This window comes from Vulpes vulpes, chromosome 3 (assembly GCF_048418805.1).
Source record: "Vulpes vulpes isolate BD-2025 chromosome 3, VulVul3, whole genome shotgun sequence".
In the NCBI taxonomy this organism is placed as follows: Eukaryota; Metazoa; Chordata; class Mammalia; order Carnivora; family Canidae; genus Vulpes; species Vulpes vulpes.
This window is the reverse complement of record NC_132782.1, coordinates 57,515,732-57,537,005: the sequence shown is the minus strand read 5'-3', so window position 1 is coordinate 57,537,005 and position 21,274 is coordinate 57,515,732. Positions and strand designations below refer to the sequence as shown.

General features: G+C 33.9%; 1 protein-coding gene across 5 annotated transcripts in view; it reads left to right on the top strand.

Annotated features, from left to right (window-relative positions):
- The window catches only part of ATP11B (ATPase phospholipid transporting 11B (putative)), a 114,754-nt gene that overhangs the window by 14,943 nt on the left and 78,537 nt on the right, over nucleotides 1-21,274 (top strand). For 4 of the 5 annotated variants that reach the window (XR_003236290.2, XR_003236289.2, XM_026007226.2 and 1 more), the window contains exons 2-4: nucleotides 11,456-11,572; nucleotides 17,237-17,326; nucleotides 18,965-19,045. Coding sequence is in view for 3 of the 5 variants with exons in the window: in XM_026007226.2 (XP_025863011.2) it covers nucleotides 11,456-11,572; nucleotides 17,237-17,326; nucleotides 18,965-19,045 (288 nt within the window). In the remaining 2 variants the exon portion in view is untranslated. Of the gene's footprint in view, nucleotides 1-11,455; nucleotides 11,573-14,816; nucleotides 14,836-17,236; nucleotides 17,327-18,964; nucleotides 19,046-21,274 lie in introns of all 5 variants that reach the window. The other variant, XM_072752597.1, reaches the window with a different exon arrangement.

Sequence of the window (21,274 nt, the reverse complement as noted above, 5' to 3'; positions counted from 1 at the left end):
GACAGGGAAGTGATTCTCTAACGTGTGTTTTCCTATTGAAATTTAAACGTAAAGGCATTGGCCTCAAAGTAGATATGCAGGAGACCCTCTGACTTTGTGGCTCTAACTCTTTATGTAACCTTTTTTAAAAAAAATATTTATTTATTCATGAGAATACACAAAGAGGAGAGAGAGAGAGAGGCAGAGACACAGGCAGAGAGAGAAGCAGGCCCCATGCAGGGAGCCCGATGTGGGACTCGATCCCCGGTCTCCAGGATCACACCCTGGGCTGTAGGTGGCGCTAAACCGCTGAGCCACCGGGGCTGCCCTATTTATGTAACTTTAAAGGAAATTGGTGCAGTGCCCACCTGCCAGTGTTGATCAGCTCTTTTTCCAGCACCTATTTGCAGAATTTGAAAAAAATACACTTAGGAATTTATTAGGAGACAGTAAAAGTAAAAATTCTTAAGTAATCAAAGATGCTTTTAACAATCTTGAAATGTCTCCTAGGCCATGCGTTCCCTAATGATGATGTTTCCTGTAAATTGAGATAAAATTGTCAGTGATCTATCAAAATGAGAAAAACTAGGCCAGTGTTGTATATCTATGGCCGTGGTGTGTGTGTGTGTGTGTGTTTGCTTGCTTGCTAAAATTTGTAGATGTACTTGTTTTTGAGAACTGTATTTTTCTTTTAAAAAATAAATCTTTTAATGTTAGAATAGTTTCAGATTTACAGAAAAGTTGCAAAGGTAATACTGAGAATTCCTGTAGATTCCCTTCACCCAGTTTCTCTCTCTTTTTTTACAGTAAGATTTTATTTATTTCAGAGACAAACACACATACACACACACACACCATGTGCGAGAGCCTGTGAGCCCAGGCAGGGACAGAGAAGCAGACTCCCCACTGAATATCAAATCAAGCCTGACAGACACAGGGCTTGATCTCAAGGAGTCTGAGATCATGACCTGAGCCAAAATCAAGAGCAGGATGCCCAACTGATTGAGCTTCACAAGTGCCCCACACTCAATTTCTCTTACTGTTAACATCTTATATTACTAGGCTACAGTTATACTAATGAGCCAATACATTACTATTAAACTCCATACTTTATTCAGATGTTGTTAGTTTTTCTTTCTTTTATTTTAAAAGATTTTATTTATTCATGTGAGACATAAAGAGGCAGAGACATAGGCAGAGGGAAAAGCAGTCTCCCGCAGGGAGCCTGATACAGGACCCTGGGATCACTACCTGAGCTGGAGGTAGACGCTCAACCACTGAACCACCCAGTCGTCCCAGATATTTTTAGTTTGTCACTAATATTCTTTTTCTTTGCTTCAAAATCCCATCTGGGATAACCTATTACACTTACCAATTCCTTGATCCTTCAGTAATTTTTTCTATAACTTTTCTGCCTTTTATCAAATCTTTCATTTCAAACCTGAATGAATATATGATTCTTTTAAACTAAAAAAATTTTTTTCATTTGATCCAGCTATCGTTAATTACTATCCCCCACTTCCCCACTCTTTTCTTCACCCCCATTCAATCAATCCATTGTAGCCCTTTTAACTTTATTCAAACTATGTTGATAGAAGCCACCAATGATTTCCTAATTATTAAATTCAGCATTCTTTTTTTTTTCTGTTCTCATCTCTTTTTACAGCATATGAAATAATACCTTTTTGCAACTTCTTCCTGTGTTTCTGCCATACCAGTTCTCTGTTTTCCTTCCTGCCTGGTGCTCTTTCTCCTTTGCTTATTCCTTCTCTCCCACAGTATCTTAAGTAATAGCCTTAAGAATTCCATCTCTTGTCCTTATTCTCTTCTTCCTCTGTACACTCATAATAGGCAGTCTTATACATTTTTTAAAAATTTTAACTATCATTATTATGCTTGTTGGGTTCCAATCTCAAGTCCAACTCTCTTTCCTGATATCTAAACAAAAATATCCAATTGCTTTCTACATATTTATATAGTGTGTCCCACATTGAAATCAGAAAATAATTGTATTCTGATGTTAAATATGAGTGTGGAAATAGGAAATTAGGTGATATCTAAGGTAAATAAGGCCTAAATCACTAACATTTTATCAGCTCCAAGTGGGTAGGGACTTAGTCATCTATTTTTATCATCAGTGGTCCTTAACTTATTGCAGAGCACATAGAAAGTGTTCAATAAATACTCTGAATGCTAAAGTAAATTTTTTTCATTACATGTAGAAGTCAAGATTTGCAGATCAGTACAATTTTAATATGCAGGGTAAATGAACTGCTTGCTTCCTTGAAGAACAGAAAATAGGCTAAAATAGTCTATAGTGTTTTTTCAAAAATACGTTCTTAGAATTATGTCATTTTGACCCAGTGTTGCTAAATAATAATTTCTCTGCTTAAAGTTTAATTTTTAAATTTTTGTAGCAATAGTTTTAAGATTTGGTGGGTCCTATTTGTTTAACCTTGTATAGACATGTTTTATTTTCTTCCGAAACGGGTTTCTTAGGTTCTCAGCATATAAGATTAACAAGACAATTACCGTTTTTCCACGTTGCTGTTTTCTTTTTATTTCAATTCTTGTCTAAATAGCTAAATAGGATTCACTTAGCATCTCTATTTCTTAACTTCAATATATTTTTTGTTATTTATAATTTTTTACTTAATACATTATCCTGTTAAAATCTGTACTTGGTAATCTTTGTTGTAGCTTCCTGGTATGAATACTGGCTATACTGTACTGCTCATGGTGAAAGCAGCAGCTTCTAACTTGAGGGATTCTGTTATAGACTCAAAACAGCGAATACTTGTAACTTATATTTTGGTCTTCCTAGTACCTAGTTGCTTTTCTACCCTATCAGACCCTAACAGGTATTTTATAAATGCTTCATCCCTTCTTCTCCTGTGATAAAATTTAAATATATAACCTAACTACACTAATAACTTCTTTTAAAAATCAACATCAAAACTGAAGTTGTTATATGAAGGAAAAACAAAGAAATACACTTATATTAAATAATATCTATTTCAGCATGTAAATATGCAGTCATCATTTCAGTAGACGTAATAATCAGTTGTTATAATCATTGTGAATCCATGGCCACTAATGCAAACTGCTGAAAATATAGTGTAAAGACATTACCTTGGAGATACTGTGGATTCAGTTCTAGAGCACCACACACAAGTGATATATCACAGTGGAGTCAAATGAACTTTTTGGTTTTGTAGTGCATATAAAGTAAAATTTACGTTTGTACTAGACTGTATTCTATCAAGTGTACAACAGTTTTATATCTATAAGAGTTATGTATCTCAACTTAAAAATAGTTTATTGCTAAAAATGCTAAACATTATCTCAGCTTTCAGCAAGTCATACTCTTTTTGCTGGTGGAAAGTCTTACCTGAATGTTGATGGCTACTGACTATGAAGGTGATGGTTTGTTAAAAGTTAGGGTGGCTGCACCAATTCTTGCCTAAATAACTAAATAGGATTCACCCTGTGTCTCTATTCTTTGACTTTGATATGCTTTTTCATGTTGTTTAGAATTTTGTGGCTGTGTCTTTGTGCTTGATAATTTTTAAATATTAAACTTTAGATACACTGTGTAAAAAAATGTTTTTTGATTGACTACACATCTCCAGCATAAGAGTTATAACTCCTTGCTTTTGATATTCTAAGGATCTATAAGCCATCTTCATTGCTCCTGCTGTGTATGATTGTGATGGGAGGAGGAGAAGGCTCAGGAGTATTTGAGAAACTTGGGTAGAAATTTATTTTTAGGGGCGCCTGGATGGCTCTGTTGGTTAAGTGTCTGACTCTTGATATCTGCCCAGATCATGATCTCAGGGTATTAAGATTCTCTCTCTCCCCGCTGCTCCTCCCTGACCCCCGCTTGCGTGTGTTCATGTGTGTGCATGTGTGCACGTGCGCAGGCTCTTTCTCTTCACTTAAAAAAAAAAAAGTAATTTATTTTTACCCATCTGTCTCTAATTTGAATATCACAGATTTACCAGTTTCACTCCTTGTGCAGTGTTCAACCTGATAAAACAACAACAAAAAATCAAATTTAGGGTTTTTAGTCTATGATTTTAAAATTTGTTTGAAACTAAGACAGCCTCACACATTCATTTTTTATCATGACCCTGTTGCCATACATAGAAATCACCAGTCTAACAAACAAAAGACATTCATAATTATAATGGTTGAATTATATCCAAATAGGATTCTTCAAATCCATCAGAGAATTTCAAATGGATGAAATTGAATTTTTTTTGAAATTGGTATTTTTAATTGTGGTTTTATATATATATATATATATATATATATATATACACATTTTTTTTTACCATTAAACCCATTTTTAAGTCCACAGTTTTGTAGCATTAAGTACATTCACATTATTATGCAGCCATCATCACCATCTATGTCCTGAACTTTTTCATCTTCCCAGACTGAAACTCCATAACCATTGAACACATACTCCCTATTCCTCCAGTCACTAAACACCTGGCAAACTGAATTTGGCTATTTCTTATAAAGGACGAATCATATGGGGTCCCTGGGTGTCTCAGTAGGTTAAGTGACTCTTGATTTTGACTCAAGTGATGGGATTGAGCCCTGCTTTGGGCTCCCTGCTAAGCAGGGCACTCTTTCCTCTCTCTCTCTCTCTCTGTCTCTCTCTCTGCCCTTTTCCCTACTTGTGCATGTGCTTGCACTCTCTCTTTCTCTCAAATGTATGGTGAAAAAAATAAATAAAGGAATCATACAATATTTTTCTGTCATGACAGGCTTATTTCACTTAGCATAATGTCTTTCAGGAATATCCGTGGTGTACATTGTGCCAGAATTTCCTTTTTTAAGGCTGAATGATAGCTCATTGCATGTATATGCCATATTTTTATCCATTCATCTGTTGATGAATGCTTGTGTTGCTTCCATCTTTTGGCTATTGTGAATAATACTGCCTTGAACATAGGTGTATAAATATCTGTTCAAGTCTCTGCTTTCATGTCTTTTGAGTATGTACCCAGAAGTGGAATTTATGGATCATATGATTATTCTGTGTTTACTCTTTTTGAAGAGTCTCCATATTTCCACAGAGGCTCTACCACTTTACATTCCCACTGCACTGGCAATGCATAAGGATTCCAATTTCTCCACATCCTTGCAGTACTACTTGTTTTCTGTTTTTGTTTTTTTTTTTTTTATGTTTTTCTGATAATAGCCATTCTAATGGGTGATAGGTGATATCTCATTGTGGTTGTGATTTGCATTTCCCTAGTAGAAGTTGGTTTCTTTGACATCCAGAAATTAACCCCAGCCAACTGTAAAGCTATAATAAATGGCTTTGATGAAAGTAATATAAATCTAGGAACAGCAGAGTGAAAAGCTTATTAGCCTCTCTTTTACTAGTAATGGTGGATTTCACTCTGCAAAATCACTTTTAAAGTTTTTCATTTTTCATTTAAATTCAATTTGGTAGAAAAGTTATTGTTAAAGATATTTAAAAATTAAACTTGGAACCTCAAAACTAGAGAATTTCGCTCATTCAATAAATATTTGTTAATTAATTGGCACATTCTGCTTTTAAGAATCTTTTAGTCTGGAGGAGGAGATTGATATAAAGGCAAGCAATTACTAGTCCATGTAATAAAATCCATAATGAGACTGTGTAAAAGGTTTGGTGGGCATAATAAATAACAAGTGTCTCCCTTTGTTCCTGGGGAAAAAGGAGTGCCAGGTAAAGCTCCACTGAGAAGGAAACTTTTAAGCTGAAACTTGAAGGATAAATAGGGTTTTTCTGGAGATGTATGTTGGAATGGAAATCAAGTTTGGGAAGGAATATCCTAACCTCTCAAAGAGGAGCTTCCTATAGTAAAGCATTGACAGGTGATTTGAGAATTTTAGACTCAAGGATCACTCCAAATTTTATATTTTATAGTTAGAAAGCCAGTCCTAACCACCCTTACAGTAAGCCAAAGTTCCTAGAAGCCCAGACTGGTATGATAATGGCAGACAACCTTAAGCCCTAAAATGAAAATTATTCAACATGAAACAAAAATATTTAATTTTTTTGTTTGATTACATCACAAGCATTTTAAGTTATTCTCTATCACTTTCCTTTGTTCTGTTAACAGTGTAAAATTATCTTGCCCTTCCAGTATCTTCATATTGTATCTTTTATTTTTTTTAAGATTTTATTTATATATTCATGAGAGATACAGAGAGTGAGAGAGGCAGAGACAAAGGCAGAAGGAGAAGAAGGCTCCACGCAGGGAGCCTGATGTGGGACTCGATCCCTGGACCCCAGGATCATGCCTTGGGCTGAAGGCAGGCGCTAAACCACTGAGCCACCCAGGTATCCCCTAGATATCTTTTATTTAAAGTCTATGTCCAGTAAACAGTAATTCACAATTAAATTTATAGATTTGGTAAAATACATTAAGTCATTCTTCCCCAGTATCATATTTTTTGCTAGGCCATTTTCAGTGCCTTTATACATTGGAGCATACATCCAACAAAAATTAGTTTCTGTCATACAATAAAGTGTGTGATATAAATAAAGCTTTTATTCATTTATTTTAAAAACCGTGGTATTGCAATTTTGACTGAAACTTTTTTTTTTTTTTTTTTTTTTTAGTTTTGGTGGGGTTTTTGGTGTGTGGTTTGTTTTGAAACCTTTTCTTTTCTTTTTTTTTTTTTTTTTTAAGATTTTATTTATTCATTCATGAGAGACGGAGAGAGGCAGAGACACAGGCAGAGGAAGAAGCAGGCTCTCTGCAGGAGCCCGATGCGGGACTTGATCCCCAACCCCGGGATCAGGCCCTGAGTCAAAGGCTCAGCCACTAAGCCACCCAGGCGTAAACCTTTTCTTTATATTTTAAAAGAAAAGCCACCCAGGCGAAACCTTTTCTTTATATTTTAAAAGAAATAGATCACATAAGAGTAAGAAGCACAAATTTACATTGATCATTGTGAACTCTAAAGATGATGTTTTGTTAGTTACATTAAGAAAGTGTAACAATTTTAATTATAAGACTATGGTTTTAGTCCCTTGCTAGTGCTTTTATTCATAATGTTTGTATTTTTCATAAAATCTTTGAGATTCTAAGATTATGGAGAGGCTGGTATATTTGGTATGAAAACGTATAATGTGATTCATTCCAAGTACAGCGATGTGCCAAAGACTAACTTCTAAAAATTACAAAGCTGTTTGCTAGATTGATTTCCCTAGGTCTCAACAGTTTGTGGTTACAAAAGGAGTCTCTTTGGAATCCCTGGGTGGCTCAGTGGTTTAGCGCCTGCCTTTGGCCCAGGCCATGATCCTGGAGTCCCGGGATCGAGTCCCACATTGGGCTTGCTGCATGGAGCCTGCTTCTCTCTCTGCCTGTGTCTCTGCCTCCCTCTCTCTGTGTCTCTCATGAATAAATAAATAAAATCTCTTTTTTTTTTTTTTAAAGGAGTCTCTTTGAAACCAATCCCATGTGTTGTCAGTTCTTCCCCAAGAAGCCATCCTGAGATTTTTTTCCACCTTACCCACTTTTTTTTTATGCCTGTGACTTTAACATATACTCACAAATCCAGACTGAAAAGAGGTTTTGAATTTCATACTTTTATAGAACATGAGAGTTTTTTATTTTTAAATAGTTTAAATTTGTGTGCTTCCAAAGCGTAGATGCTATTTTTTAGTAGGAATTAAAATAGAATCAGGGTGATTAGAAAAGCATTAATCTATCTCAGTTTCTTTGCTCAGGGCAAGATGAAATCAGAGGAAAATGGAGCAGGCTAGCATTAAGGGGCGGAAGGTGTGAATGGGTAGTCTGAGATGACAACAGAAAATGTAATGTGTGCCAACCCTGGCATGTAGCCTTGACCTAGTGATTAGGAAGTTCAGACTGTACTTGTTTCTCAGTGCTATGAATTGTGGTGAAATGCTTGCTAGAAAAGTGTGGAACTGTACTTTAACCTCATACTAACAGTATAGTTATACAGTTAATTTTGATAACATGTTTGTTTTGACTCCTTTTAAAAAGAGTAGAGATGTTATTGAAACATAAAGATTCTCTTGTGTTTTTAAAATCTGCAATATAGAGATGGAGAACTGATTATAGAGCAAGACTTTAGGTAAGTGGTTTTAAGCTTCTTTTTTTATTTAAATTCAATTAGTCAACATATAGTACATCATTAGTTTCAGATGTAGTTTTCAGTAATTCATCAGTTTTGTATAACACTCAGTGCTCATCACATCATGTGTCCTTCTTAATGTCCATCACCCAGTTACCCCATCCCCCACCCACCTTCCTCCCCTTCAGCAACCCTCAGTTTGTATCACAGACTTAAGAGTCTCTCATGGTTTGTCTCCCTCTCTGATTTTTTCCCATTCAGTTTCCCCTCCTTCTGTTACAGTCCTCTGCACTATTTCATAAATTCTGTATAGCAATGAAAGTATATGATAATTGTCTTTCTCCGATTGACTTATTTTACTTAGCATAGTACCCTCCTCCAGTTCCATGCATGTCAATGTAAATGGTAGGTATTCATCCTTTCTGTTGGCTGAGTAATCTCACTCTCACCAGAAAAATGCACTTTTTGCACATTTGCATACATTTTCAGAGATTCATAGACCTGAAGCCCATTTATAGATCCTGCTATAAGTCACTCTCTTTATTTTGGGGAAGTTTTGTTCTTTTATTTTTATTGTTTGTGGTTGGCTTAATTTGTTGCAGAGAAGGTGATGCTAATGAACTGAAGTGTTAGAGGTTTTTTCCATAAAGGACATCTAGCTGTCCCTACACAACTAATATAAAATTTATACAGTCATAAATATAAGTATAAAATTTATTTTGTGTAGAAAAAATACACATACATATAGGCATACCATTGGTTATAAAATGATTGAATGAGATCAGGTGAATTAATTAACACCTGAAAAAACTGAAAATGTTTAAGTGGACATTATAGCATCTTTGGAAATAAGGGAAACTTTGTCATTCTCCTTTTGGAATTATGTTAAATTATGATATTTTGGAATATAGTTATTCTGCATTTAAAATTCAGCTTAATTTAAAATTGATTTTATTTTTGAAATATTTCAATATATCCCCTTGAAATAATTGTAGAAATCTAAGAAGTTTCAAAACTTTAGTATGTGATTACTGGTATAGCCAATAGAAATGAATAGAGAAGGATGAGTATTTGCTTCCTAGAAGGCCATGAATGAGACGTTGTAATAGTAATGTATATAAGTAACATATATAACTTGGGGAAGTCTCTGTTTTGCTTTTTGTTTCTTAACTTTAGATGTAATAGTAATACATTCCGGTCTTGGTAGAATTTAGCAAAAAATAAAATTCTGCATCAGTGGTTCTCAGTCTCAATTGTCTTGACATCTTAAAGATTTACATATTGTTAGAGTGCTTAGGTGGATCAGTCATCTGACTCTTGGTTTTGGTTCAGGTTGTGATCTCCCAGTCATGAGATCAAGCTTTGTATTGGGCTCCACACAGAGCATGGAGCCTGTTTAAGATTCTCTTTGTCTCTCTCCCTCTGCGCCCCCTTCATGTGCACACAGATGCATGTGTGCTCTGTCTCTCTTTAAAGAAAAAAAAGATTTACATATTCTTTCAGAACCACAAATTTCTTTTTTCTTCTTTAATTTATCCCAAAAACTTACATACATGGTATGTAACTTGCTGTTCTTTTTACATGGTTACAGAGTGAATGTGGAATAAATATGCTTCGTGCGGTCTAATGTTCCAGTTACCTGTGTGTCTGTCCCTCTTGTAACTTTATGACCTTTATTGGCAAATTTCCGATGAACCCCTTTGAGAAATACAGCCATAGATTATAGCAGTAGCATGCAAACTCTTTGTCTATTCATTTATTTATGGAGTTGGAGCATATTATAATTTACTTGAGTAATTAACAAGTCGCATGATTCTGCATGGATCAACATGGTACTTAAACTCTAAATATTTGTTGAATGGATAAATGGTATATATCTTTAAGATGATTGCAATATTCTAGATAGAGCAATAAGTTCCACCTCCAATTTTGAGGCCTGCCTTATCCCCCCATGAATAATTATAAGGAACAATTGTGAAATGTTTAAAGGAGAATTTATGAGGAAGATAAATATGCATACCACATTTTATCTTTGAAGAAACTGATTTTGAAATCAGACACATAATGGCACATTCACATCCACAAAATGTGGTCATCACTATAAATAGCATAAACAAATAAAATGAAACTTCATGGTTTTTTTATGGAGCATACAAATGCATTTAATTTTCACAGTCTTGTACTAGCTGTTTTAAAACCACAAATAAGAGCAGTTAAAACCTAAACATAGCACTGTTAATATTCTGATGTACTAAACAAAATATACCTATAGGTAATATGGGAATTTCCACTGTCTGTATGTATGTGCTTAATGGAAATTTTACAGGGATGCTAATAAGCATTGAATGTCAGTCACATCACTTAGTAGATTACTAAAGTAGAGTCCTTAATATCTACAAGTGGATCATTATATTAAGAATACCAACTTTAGTTAACTTTTTAATAATTTAGTAGCCATAGTAAATAGCTATTGACCACCATGAAAAAAAATGAAAATCTGAGAAATTTCAAATCATTACCAGATAGAAGCCCCCCAAAAGGCCTTGCTTTTGGTGGTTACTTTCAGCCTGTCAAAGTATCTCCAAGATCTGCCAAAGGAGTATTGAAGATTCACTGGCCACCTGAAAAGGGGAAAATACTGTGGGAATGGAGTAACAGTATTCTTGTTCCAGTGAAAACTTTTACACTGGATATCATTACTAAATGTACCTTGAGAGATGGTTTCCCAATTATCAGGCCAGAATTCTATATCCATAGTTCAGGAATTTGGTTGATAGTATGACTAGCACAAAGAGATGATTGTATGGAATGAATCTTTTTTTTTTTTTTTGTATGGAATGAATCTTAGCGAGACCCTATCCAATGCATTGTGAGTCCTGTGGGATCAAAGCTCTTTGAAACCCAAGTTGATCTGGGTGTGGAAGAAATAAAATAATAAGCTTTTGTCATCAAATATGGTAGATGCTGACTAGGCCATTGCTACACAGGATTTCCATATCACTTAGTAGGAATCCATCTTAAGAAAGACATGGAACCCAAGAGAATTAAATTTTGGCCTCAAATGCTTGTGTAGATCCTCTGCATGATTTTTCCCCCCTTTTGATAACATTTCTAACAGGGTATAGATTATTTTTCGTTACCAGATGTATTATCTAGTTAATTTATACTTGAAGATAATACACTAGTTTACCTGAGAAAGAAAAATATATATGGTGTAACTCTGCTAAGAATTAGATAGATTGAGCCTATATGCAGTTCAAGTCCAGTAATAATGTGTACAATCTGATTAGTTAAATAAAACCACCCGTAAAGAATCATAACTAACCTTGTTGATCAATATTTTTCTTTCGCTTGGTCTTAGGGTTTTGACCCACCACATCAAAGTGACACAAGAACTATTTACATAGCCAACAGGTTTCCTCAGAATGGCCTTTACACACCTCAGAAATTTATAGATAACCGGATCATTTCATCTAAGGTAAGCATGAACACAATATTAAAACTATAGGTATGTTCCATTTTGTTTTAAAAAGTGATTTGTGTATTCTAGTATACATTTATATCCTTAAAAATTCAAGGGAATTGTGGTTGGCAAATTTATCTTGACCAAAATTGTGAACTGTAGAATAAAAGGAGTTGCCAATTGCTAATACCAGATAACTAACATGCCAAAAATTATCCTTAGTTGCAATTAAACTGAGGAACTAGTATTTATACTGTGTTCCAGGTGCTGTATTAGGTACATCATCTCATATTATTTAATTCTTAGAACTCTGAGGTAGCTTTTATAAAGTGTTATGATTATTTTATATTTGCTTCTTCAGTTAAAGCATTGGGAAATAATTTACCTAGGGTTGCATATTAGTAAGTCACAAGATTGGAGTTTGAACTCAGTTCTGTGTGACTTTAAAGCCTGACTTCCTCCAATTTTACTACTTCTCTGTAAATATTTTATAGTACCAAGGTACTGCTTCACTCACATATTTTTCCTCATTTCATTTTTTTCTCTATGATATTTTTAAGATGTCTTAGTTTATTTTGAAACTGAAAATTACGGAGTAATACTGTCCCAATAGAATTAATTTTCTCTCCTGCTAGAGGAAACATTTTCTATGCTGTCTGCTATGATAGCCAGTAACTATATAGGGCTAGTTAGACCTTGAAATGTGGCTAATGCAACTGAAGAACCTAATTTTTTTTTTTTTTTTTAGATTTTATTTATTTATTCACAAGAGACACAGAGCGAGTGAGAGAAAGGCAGAGGCACAGGCAGAGGGAGAAGTAGACTCCATGCAGGGAGCCCAACGCGGGACTCAATTCTGGGTCTCCAGGATCACGCCCTGGGCTGGAGGTGGTGCTAAACCACTGAGCCACCTGGGCTGCCCAAGAACCTAATTTTTAATGAAATTTTAATTTACTTTAAATTAAATGTTAGCCATATGCAATTAGTGGTTACCTGTTGAACAGTGCAGTTAGAGAGAATATGAATCAAAGAGACTAAGGGTAAAGTTCTCCTTAGATCATTGCTGTTGCTTAAGAAAAATCTTTGTATTGTCCTCCTCTCCCTTCCAGAATGGCTAATTTTTTCTCTGAAGTCCTAATCTCATCTTTCCAAGGATATTGTCTTAGGCCAAGCTTTCTTTGTTCTGCCCTTTTTTCATCTTTCACATTATTTACATATGCAACATACCTATTAGTGACATCTGTCATTTTGGACAGTGGTTGTAAAGCAGAGGGCAGGAAGTAGATTTATTAGAATCTAGGGTAGTAGAAGAGCTTTAGATTAATGACACAGTTCTTAGTAAATTATGCAAGAAATAAAAGTCCTTCTTGAGGGGTGCCTGGGTGGCTCGGTTGAGTGTCTGACTCATAGTCTTGGCTCAGGTCAGGGTCTTGGGGTCATGGGATGGAGCCCTGCATTGGACTCAGCACTTGGTGCAGAGTCTGCTTGGTATTCTTCCCCTCTTCCTCTCCCTCCCCCTCTACCCCTCTTCACACTAACACACACACATCATGTATACATACACACTCTCTCAAAAAATAATAAAAATAAAATCTTTTTTTTTTAAAGTCCTTGAAAATTTTTTTAAACTTTGAGTATAATTTAAATACAGTAAAATTCACCAATTTTAAGTGTACAATTTGATGAGTTTTGACAAGTGTATAACAACATGTGACCACCACAAATCAAGATATAGAATATATCCATTACTAAAAAGTTAGCAGCCAGTCCCCTTCCTCCATGCCTCTAGCACTAGCAACCACTGATCTGCTTTCTATAACAATAGTTTTGTCTTTTCTAGAATTTCATATAAATACAGTCATATAGTGTGAGTCTTCTTTGTCTGGTTTCTTTGCACATAACAGTTATCCTGAGATTCATCTTTGTTGTTGCACATATCAGTAGTTCACTCCCTTTTGCTGCAGAGTTTAGCTGTCAGCCTGGGATTGGATAGTTTGCATTCTGAATTTGGGTCATTTTCCTTGCATGGTTCTTTCACTACAGTATTTTCCCTTTAAATTTCCATCTATTTTTCCATCCCTGAACTCAAATCTCTGTCATATTTTGTGGTAAGAGTGTAGTTTTCCCTTATGGTTTGCTGCCACAAACCGTGAGAGCTGAATAGTGTCTGCAGGGTAAGAAGCCATAGTTCACAATTCATATTCCTTCCATTTTTCCTGTCCATTTTTTAAATTAAACTCTTTTCCAGTTTCTATCTGTATTTCGGATACTTTCTAGGACCCATTTTTAAAACCTGGTTTTTGTAACTTTTCTGCTGGGAGTTATAAGACCACTTTAGTCCTCTGCCAGTATTGAAAGCTGAGTGTCCTGGAAAACATTTTTGGGGTTAAATATTTTTATATGATCGTATTCTTAAGCAGCAGTATTGTTTTTCTCACAGTTTCAAAAATGTAGATATTTACATAACCATGCCCCCCCCTTTTTTTTAGCGTATGAAGACTTTCTCTCTCATTACTCCCTTATTGTTCCACTACTGCTTTCTCACACTTTCTCATGTATCCTTCCAAACCAGATTACCTGTTATTGCATAAGCCCATGTTGAACTTCTCAACTACTTTGACTTTGCTGTGATGTTATGTTGATAAGCATGTTTTTATTTTTATTTTTTTTATTTTTTAAAAATTTTATGTGTATGTTCATGAGAGACAGAGAGAGAGAGAGAGAGAGAGAGAGGCAGAGACACAGGCAGAGGGAGAAGTAGGCTCCATGCAGGGAAACTGACATGGTACCTGATCCCGGGTCATCAGGATCAGGCCCCGGGCCGAAGGCACCACTAAACCTCTGAGCCATCCAGACTGCCCAATAACCATGTTTTTAAATGTAGATTTTATGTTTCTGCAGAGATTGTAGATTTCATGTTTTTATGGAAATGTAAAATTCATGTTTTTGACCACAGATTCAGGAATGTGGGTATTTATATAGACAGTGTCCATTTTTTTTTAAGACTGTATTCATTTATGAGAGAGGCAGAGACATAGGCAGAGGGAGAAGCAGGCTCCTCTGGGGAGCCTTATGTGGGACTTGATCCCCAGACCCAGGATCACGACCTGAGCCAAAAGGCAGATGCTCAGGTGCCCGTCACTGACTGCTTTTCATTTTAATTCTTTATGTATTTCTTCATTTACTTTATTTATGAATATAGCTATTGATATTTTATTCTTAATTTCCCTAATATTAAAACTTTTTATTCCTCTTATAGTACAAGTGTCTTGCACATTGTAAGTACAATCTCCTTGTTTAACTTACCATAGTAACTAACTTATCTTAAATTTCAACTTGTTTGAAAAGATTTAGTTTCATAACTGTTTTGGTTTTCTTACTAATGTCAGAACTTGAGGGAAAAAAGGCCAATTGTATAGTCATATACGTAGCTCTAAAGAAGTTATACTTCTATTTTTGTTGACCATATTACATAATAACTGAAATAATTTTAAAGCATAATCATTATTTTTCCTTAGAATATTTTTATATTGTTTAATGTTTATTCTACTGTAGTTCCTCATCTACATAAGATAGGGTAAGCACAAGAATTTAGACTTGTTCAGTCTGTTAATATATTTGTATTTTAGAAAACCTGGAAACAACAATCCCTAACATTTGTAAGCTGATTTTTATAAGAAATTTTCATTTACTCTGAGTTTTTCCATGTGTTGTTGAACTAGCCAAAGAAAATATCCTGAAACCAATTACCTTACTTTTAATTTATGTAATTGTTCTTTTTGAGATTCTAGAAGACAAAACATGTTGTTATTGTTACAATTTAAATAGATTGATATAAACCTAGGACATTGCCAACTTGACTCCCATGAAGTTTTGTGTATTTGATTTGGTGACCAAGGGAGTTACCTGGAATACTCTGACCCCTGTGGGGACAAATGTGTTTTTATTCTAGTTAAGGTCAGCTGGAGATGATATGACCCAAAGTTACCATCTCATGTACACATTGAGCAGTGACTAGAAGGCATCTACCTCTCTTCTCTCCAGAGCCCTGAACATAATCCCCAACCTCAGATTCTGGAGTCACTGGTGGTACCACTACCAAAGGAAAATATGTTTCAGATATTTCAGATTAGAACTGAAAATATAATTTCACCTGAAAGAAATGTTGTTAGGTATTATACTGTTCTTTATATATCCGTGGGTCAAACTGGCCTTTGTGGGCTCTTCTGGGAACCTAACCCTATTTATAAAATTCTTCATATGGGAAAAGATATTTCAGGTCTCAAACAACTGATTAAGAAGTGAATTTTTCAAATAAGAAAATTCAGAAGTTAGAACCATCTTACTTTGCACCAGAGAAAATTAGGTAAATTGCCTCTTTAGAAACTTTCAAATAGTCAGTAACCATTAAGGCTTCATTGCCTGACATCAGTATAGTTATCTGAAAAAAAAATTATTTCAACCTTAAGTATGTATATATGTATGTATTTGTATATTCTGCTTAAGTTTCGATCTTCAACTATGTATGGAGTAGTAGGGATAAGTGCTGAAGATAGAGCAGTAAATAAAACAATGTTCCTAGCCTCGAGGATCTTACATTCTACTGAGAGAATGTGCATAGGATAAGGTAACAGTGCTACAAAGTGTTTTCCTGTTTCATATATGAAGTTGTGTAGTGAGCAGTTAGTGACACAAGTAAAGTTTCCACTGTTTTTCCCTACTTATGTGCTGATCAATAATACAACAACAGACACATAAAGGTTAGTATGAGTGAGTGTCTGTCCTAGATGCTTCATAAATATATTAGCTCATGTAAACTTTCTGACAACCCTATATGATACGGTTTTATTATCCTCATTTCATAGAGGCACAAAGTAGGTTACAGAGAGATTACTCTAAGATCATTTTAGTGACTGTCTTACTTTAATAATTGACATTGTGACAAATTTTCATGCCTTTATGAAATATTCTTGGTCGTTATACCAGTGATCAGTTATGTATTTTTAAATCTTTTTCACACACTAGGTTATTTTTCCATAGTCTGTACTTAACAAGGAATAATGAATTATACCATTTCCTTTATTTCTGAGACTGAGCTAAATAAAATAGAAAACAAATTGTATCTAGTGTCTGCATTTTTTTCAGCTCTTATTTTTAACATTAGTTCAGTTTTGTGTAACCAAAGTCCAAAATAAATTATTAAATGTTTTAGATCTGCCATCTCCAACTTCTAAAAACTCAAGAATTTAATAGTAGCAAAATGGATAGGTTCCAGTTTATCTTATCTTTTTTAATTACATTAAAATTGCCTATAAATTCATGACCTGGACATTTCCTTCCCTAAACAGGGATCCTAACCATATGCTGTCCCTCCCACTTGCCAGGGAAGTTTTTTTTTGATTGGCTGGCTCCTTCATCTTTTTCTACTCTTTTGACATATATTCTTGATAGGTGGTTAATTCAGAATAAAGCTGAATCTGGATAAATTAAAAAAGAAAAAAAAAGAAAAAAAGAATAGAATAAAGGTTCTGAAACTCTTAAAAGCTAGGTAATATTTGTAGCATCAAGAGTTATATAATTTGTCTAAGAACTTAGTCTGATTTTACTTTTCTTACTATTACATCAATACAATGTGTGTTATTTTAAATATTAATTCATCCATCTCTCTCTTTTTTTTAGTATACTGTATGGAATTTTGTTCCAAAAAATTTATTTGAACAATTCAGAAGAGTGGCAAACTTTTATTTTCTTATTATATTTTTGGTTCAGGTAAGATTTATCATTCAATAGATTAAGTTTATAGAATGATTTCTAGAAATAGATCTTTAGGGAAAAGTTACATTGCATTCTAAATTATTTGACTTTGAGACCATTTTTTTTTCTGCAGAGCTTCCCCATTGTAATCAGTGAATGTCATGATTTAAACCACATGCAGATTCCTGAAAAATAACCTTTTGAATTTTAAGATTAATTTTATTTTGTTTCATCACTGATATGCTGTGGTGCTAATAACCATAAAGCCAATTTTATATTTCAGTTGCTCTGCCTCAAGACATAAGTATTTTGGCTTTTAATATACAGCACATGTTTTTGGCACATCTTTGCCTATGGAACCGTCTTGTCCACGAAAAATCTTTTTTTGGCTTTTCCTTTGTTTTCAGTTGAAATTTTATTTTTATTTTACTTTTTTTATTGTAATTTTTAAGAATCCCCATGAGTATAGATTTTTATTCTGGGTACTATTTTCTTAAATCTGTATTCATTATAAACTCTTTTACAGTTTCTTAATTTTCACATTGTGCTTTTTTCCCTCTAATATCAAGGTATCAAGAGAAGAGCTTATAAAACTTGAGTATAAGTCAAGATTTAAAACTAATGATTTTTATAATGTTTTCTTTTAAAGGGGTTGTTCTTTTCTGATGATGCATTAGCAGTCTCTTTTAGTGTGGCATTGAATTTTTGTGTAAATTCTGAACTTTTTCTCATAAAACCTGGAATTTTAGAAGAAGAAAAAATTTGCCAACTGATTACTTTAAAGCTTAAGGAAACATTTATTTACTTTTTAAAAAAATTGCTTTCCTTCATGAACAGAGAAGGAACTTTTGATTTTCTGTCAATAGAACATCAGCTTGGTTTTCTTAGAAAAGTGAGAATTTAAACTAACCATGTCCACATAACCCATGCATTTGTGAATTTACTACCTAAGATCAGGAATTCAGCTTGTCTGTGGAATAGAACTAATTTAATTGGCCTATTCAGAGTAAAGGAGCATTAATAAGCCATTAGATCCATTTTTTTAAACTAACCAAATATAATTACTGCAAAAATTTCTCCCGCAATTTATTAAAACCTCAGTTGTATGATTTAGATCATAATTATGGCATCATTTTCCGAGCTCTACCCCCTCTGGCTCTGTATATGTAACAGAATCACTGTAGAAAAAAATCCTTTTCCTCGTGCCATCCCTTGTTCTCTCTTCTTAAGTGGTAAATTTGTTCTGAATTCCAGGGTAAAATTGCTGACAGACTTTTCAGCATTTACTAAGAGGGGCGAAGAAATGTAAAATGAGGCTCTGAGCAGCTATAGCTCTGCTTCTAGGCAAATACTAAGGAAGACCTTACGTACTCTGTTTAAAAGGCAGAGTGATTGAGTCCATTCTAGCAATTTTTGTGGATATGAAAGATACTCTACTAACTTCATATAATAGCCAACAAAGTGAATTTGGTGAAACTGTAAACTAAACTCTGAGCATGATATCCTTCTTCTATTATTTTTTACTTTGGACAATGATATACACTTTATATAGTGTTCTCAGAATTCCCAGTGTGAGATTTTAGATGTTAATAGTGTGGTGTGTACAATATGAAAATAATAATATTCTGCATTTTTTTGTTGTTTAAAATCTAGCTTATGATTGATACACCTACCAGTCCAATCACCAGTGGACTTCCATTATTCTTTGTGATAACAGTAACTGCCATAAAGCAGGTATGAAAATACTTTCTATTTCCCCCCCAAGTCATTTAGAAGTTGCTAGATATTTCCACTTCAAACTAACATTTATTGTTGTGAAAATAATTTCCATAAGAAAGCAACGAATTTGTTTGGTATTGCATATGGTAAAATTAAACTGAGTTAAACCACTTTTGTGTTCCATCTACTAGGTACTCATGGAATAATTACCGTTGTGAAAATATGTTGTTCCCTGGACACACCTAGGAAGCACCCAAAACAAACATTTTATGTGTGCAAGGCAATTTATATATGAAACAGATTTAAAAAAACAGATTGATTATTATAATCATCTTTATAGGTTTGGCAATATTTAAAGGAAGTACAATTCAAAAAGGATATATTTCTAGGTAGTGGAGCATGTACTTTTGGCATGACCATTTTTAATAAAAATTATATAATGTTTCTCTACTTTATACAGCTTTCCCTGGTGATGTTGATTTTTTTATATAAAGTAATACCCTAGGGGAAATAGCTTCAACCAAATCTTGAACTAATACTAAAATGTAGGTATAGAAAAGCAAGATTATTAGATACACAGGCTAAGTAAGAAAGACATTCATAGAAATTTCATTTGTATATAGTCACTCTAACTTCTCAAAAAATCATGTCAGGGGCCCAGTTAAATAAATGATCTTTCCACTTGAAAGAAAGTTAATTGAATTTTCTGTTGTAAATATGATAACTTTCCATTTTATAAGATTTAGGGATAAGATTTAAATTGGCATAGCAATAAAATTGACAAAAATTCTATAATTCTGGGATGTAGTATGTTGTTTATTACTTACATAGAATGTTAAGAGGAATCTATAGATTAACAGTTATGTTATATATCTAGTATGTCAGAATATCATGCTACTGCTTTCACGAAGTTTGATTTCCTTTCACTGTTCTGTTGGAGACTAGAATTTGTGCAACTCAATAAGCATCGAAATCACTTCATACAGTTACATATTTACTTGGTTTTGTAGGTGTCATTTATTTCATTGAAGTAACATATATTTGTCTCTTGGACCTCTTTTCTATATATACTTTCCTTTTTAGGTGATTTCATTTAGTCTAGTGGGTTATAGTAGCATTTATATGTTGATGGTTCTCAAATCAATATGTATCCTGAAACTATTCCCTGAATTCCAGACACATATACAAATGTTTGTGCAGCATCTTCATATTGATATCTTAGGTTTTTCCTGACCACCATTTCCCTCTCTCATTCCATGATCTGGTCTTTTTTCTTCATATCATTTGTCACTACCTATTCTATTAAATAAATATTTATAGCTTATCTGTTACCTTCATTTGAATGTTTAGCTCTATGAGTCATGTACATGTTGGGCCTTCAATAAACAAATGTTTGATAGATGAATAAGTAAATGAATAAACCTATTGAGTATTTTCTAAAGCAATGTAAAATGTGAAACTTCTTGCCCTGATTTCCAAATATATTTGGCCAAATATAGACTCAATTTAATTGAAATATGATGCGATTAATTGAGTTGATAAATAGTGGTAAATTTATAGCGGCAAAATGAGAGAATTTAATATGACAATAACAATTGACAACCTGTTATCTTTCAAAATGAGTTAAGTAAAACATGTAAAATCTAAAGATAGGAAATAGGAAGATTATACCTCAAACCTGTATTAGTATGCCTATTGCAGTTGAGTACTAAATTTACCTGAGAGCTTTTTGATAACTAAGACAAAAGAAGAAATATGAAAGGTCATAATTTTCAAAGAGAAAATTTGATCTATAAGGATTTTCTTCCTTTTTCAGAAACAGTTTCAGAACTCAGACTTTCCTCTTGTGCAGTAACCGTTCCCAAGTTTTGTTCATTCAGTAAACATCCAGTGTTTACTGTTCAGGTTTACTACAGATTAGTGGAACGAATTTTGGAAAAATTATGAAAGTCAAAGTTGCTGTGTTCCAATCTTCCTTCCTTCTCTTCGCACTTTTTAAAAAGCCTTTGCGCTTTTATCAAAATAGGAAAAGCTTTATTATCAATTACTTACACTTTAATATGAACGAAGATGTTATTTTGTTTTTTAGCTTCTTCCATTCATATATATTAAGTCTTCTCTCTAGTTGTAAGATAGTGTTCTGGTAAGTATCAGTCTTTACCGTCTGTGAACCTAAAACCTTTGAAGTAGGAAAGGTAAGACCAAATACAATAATAATTACAGTTTAAATAAAGTACTAGTAAA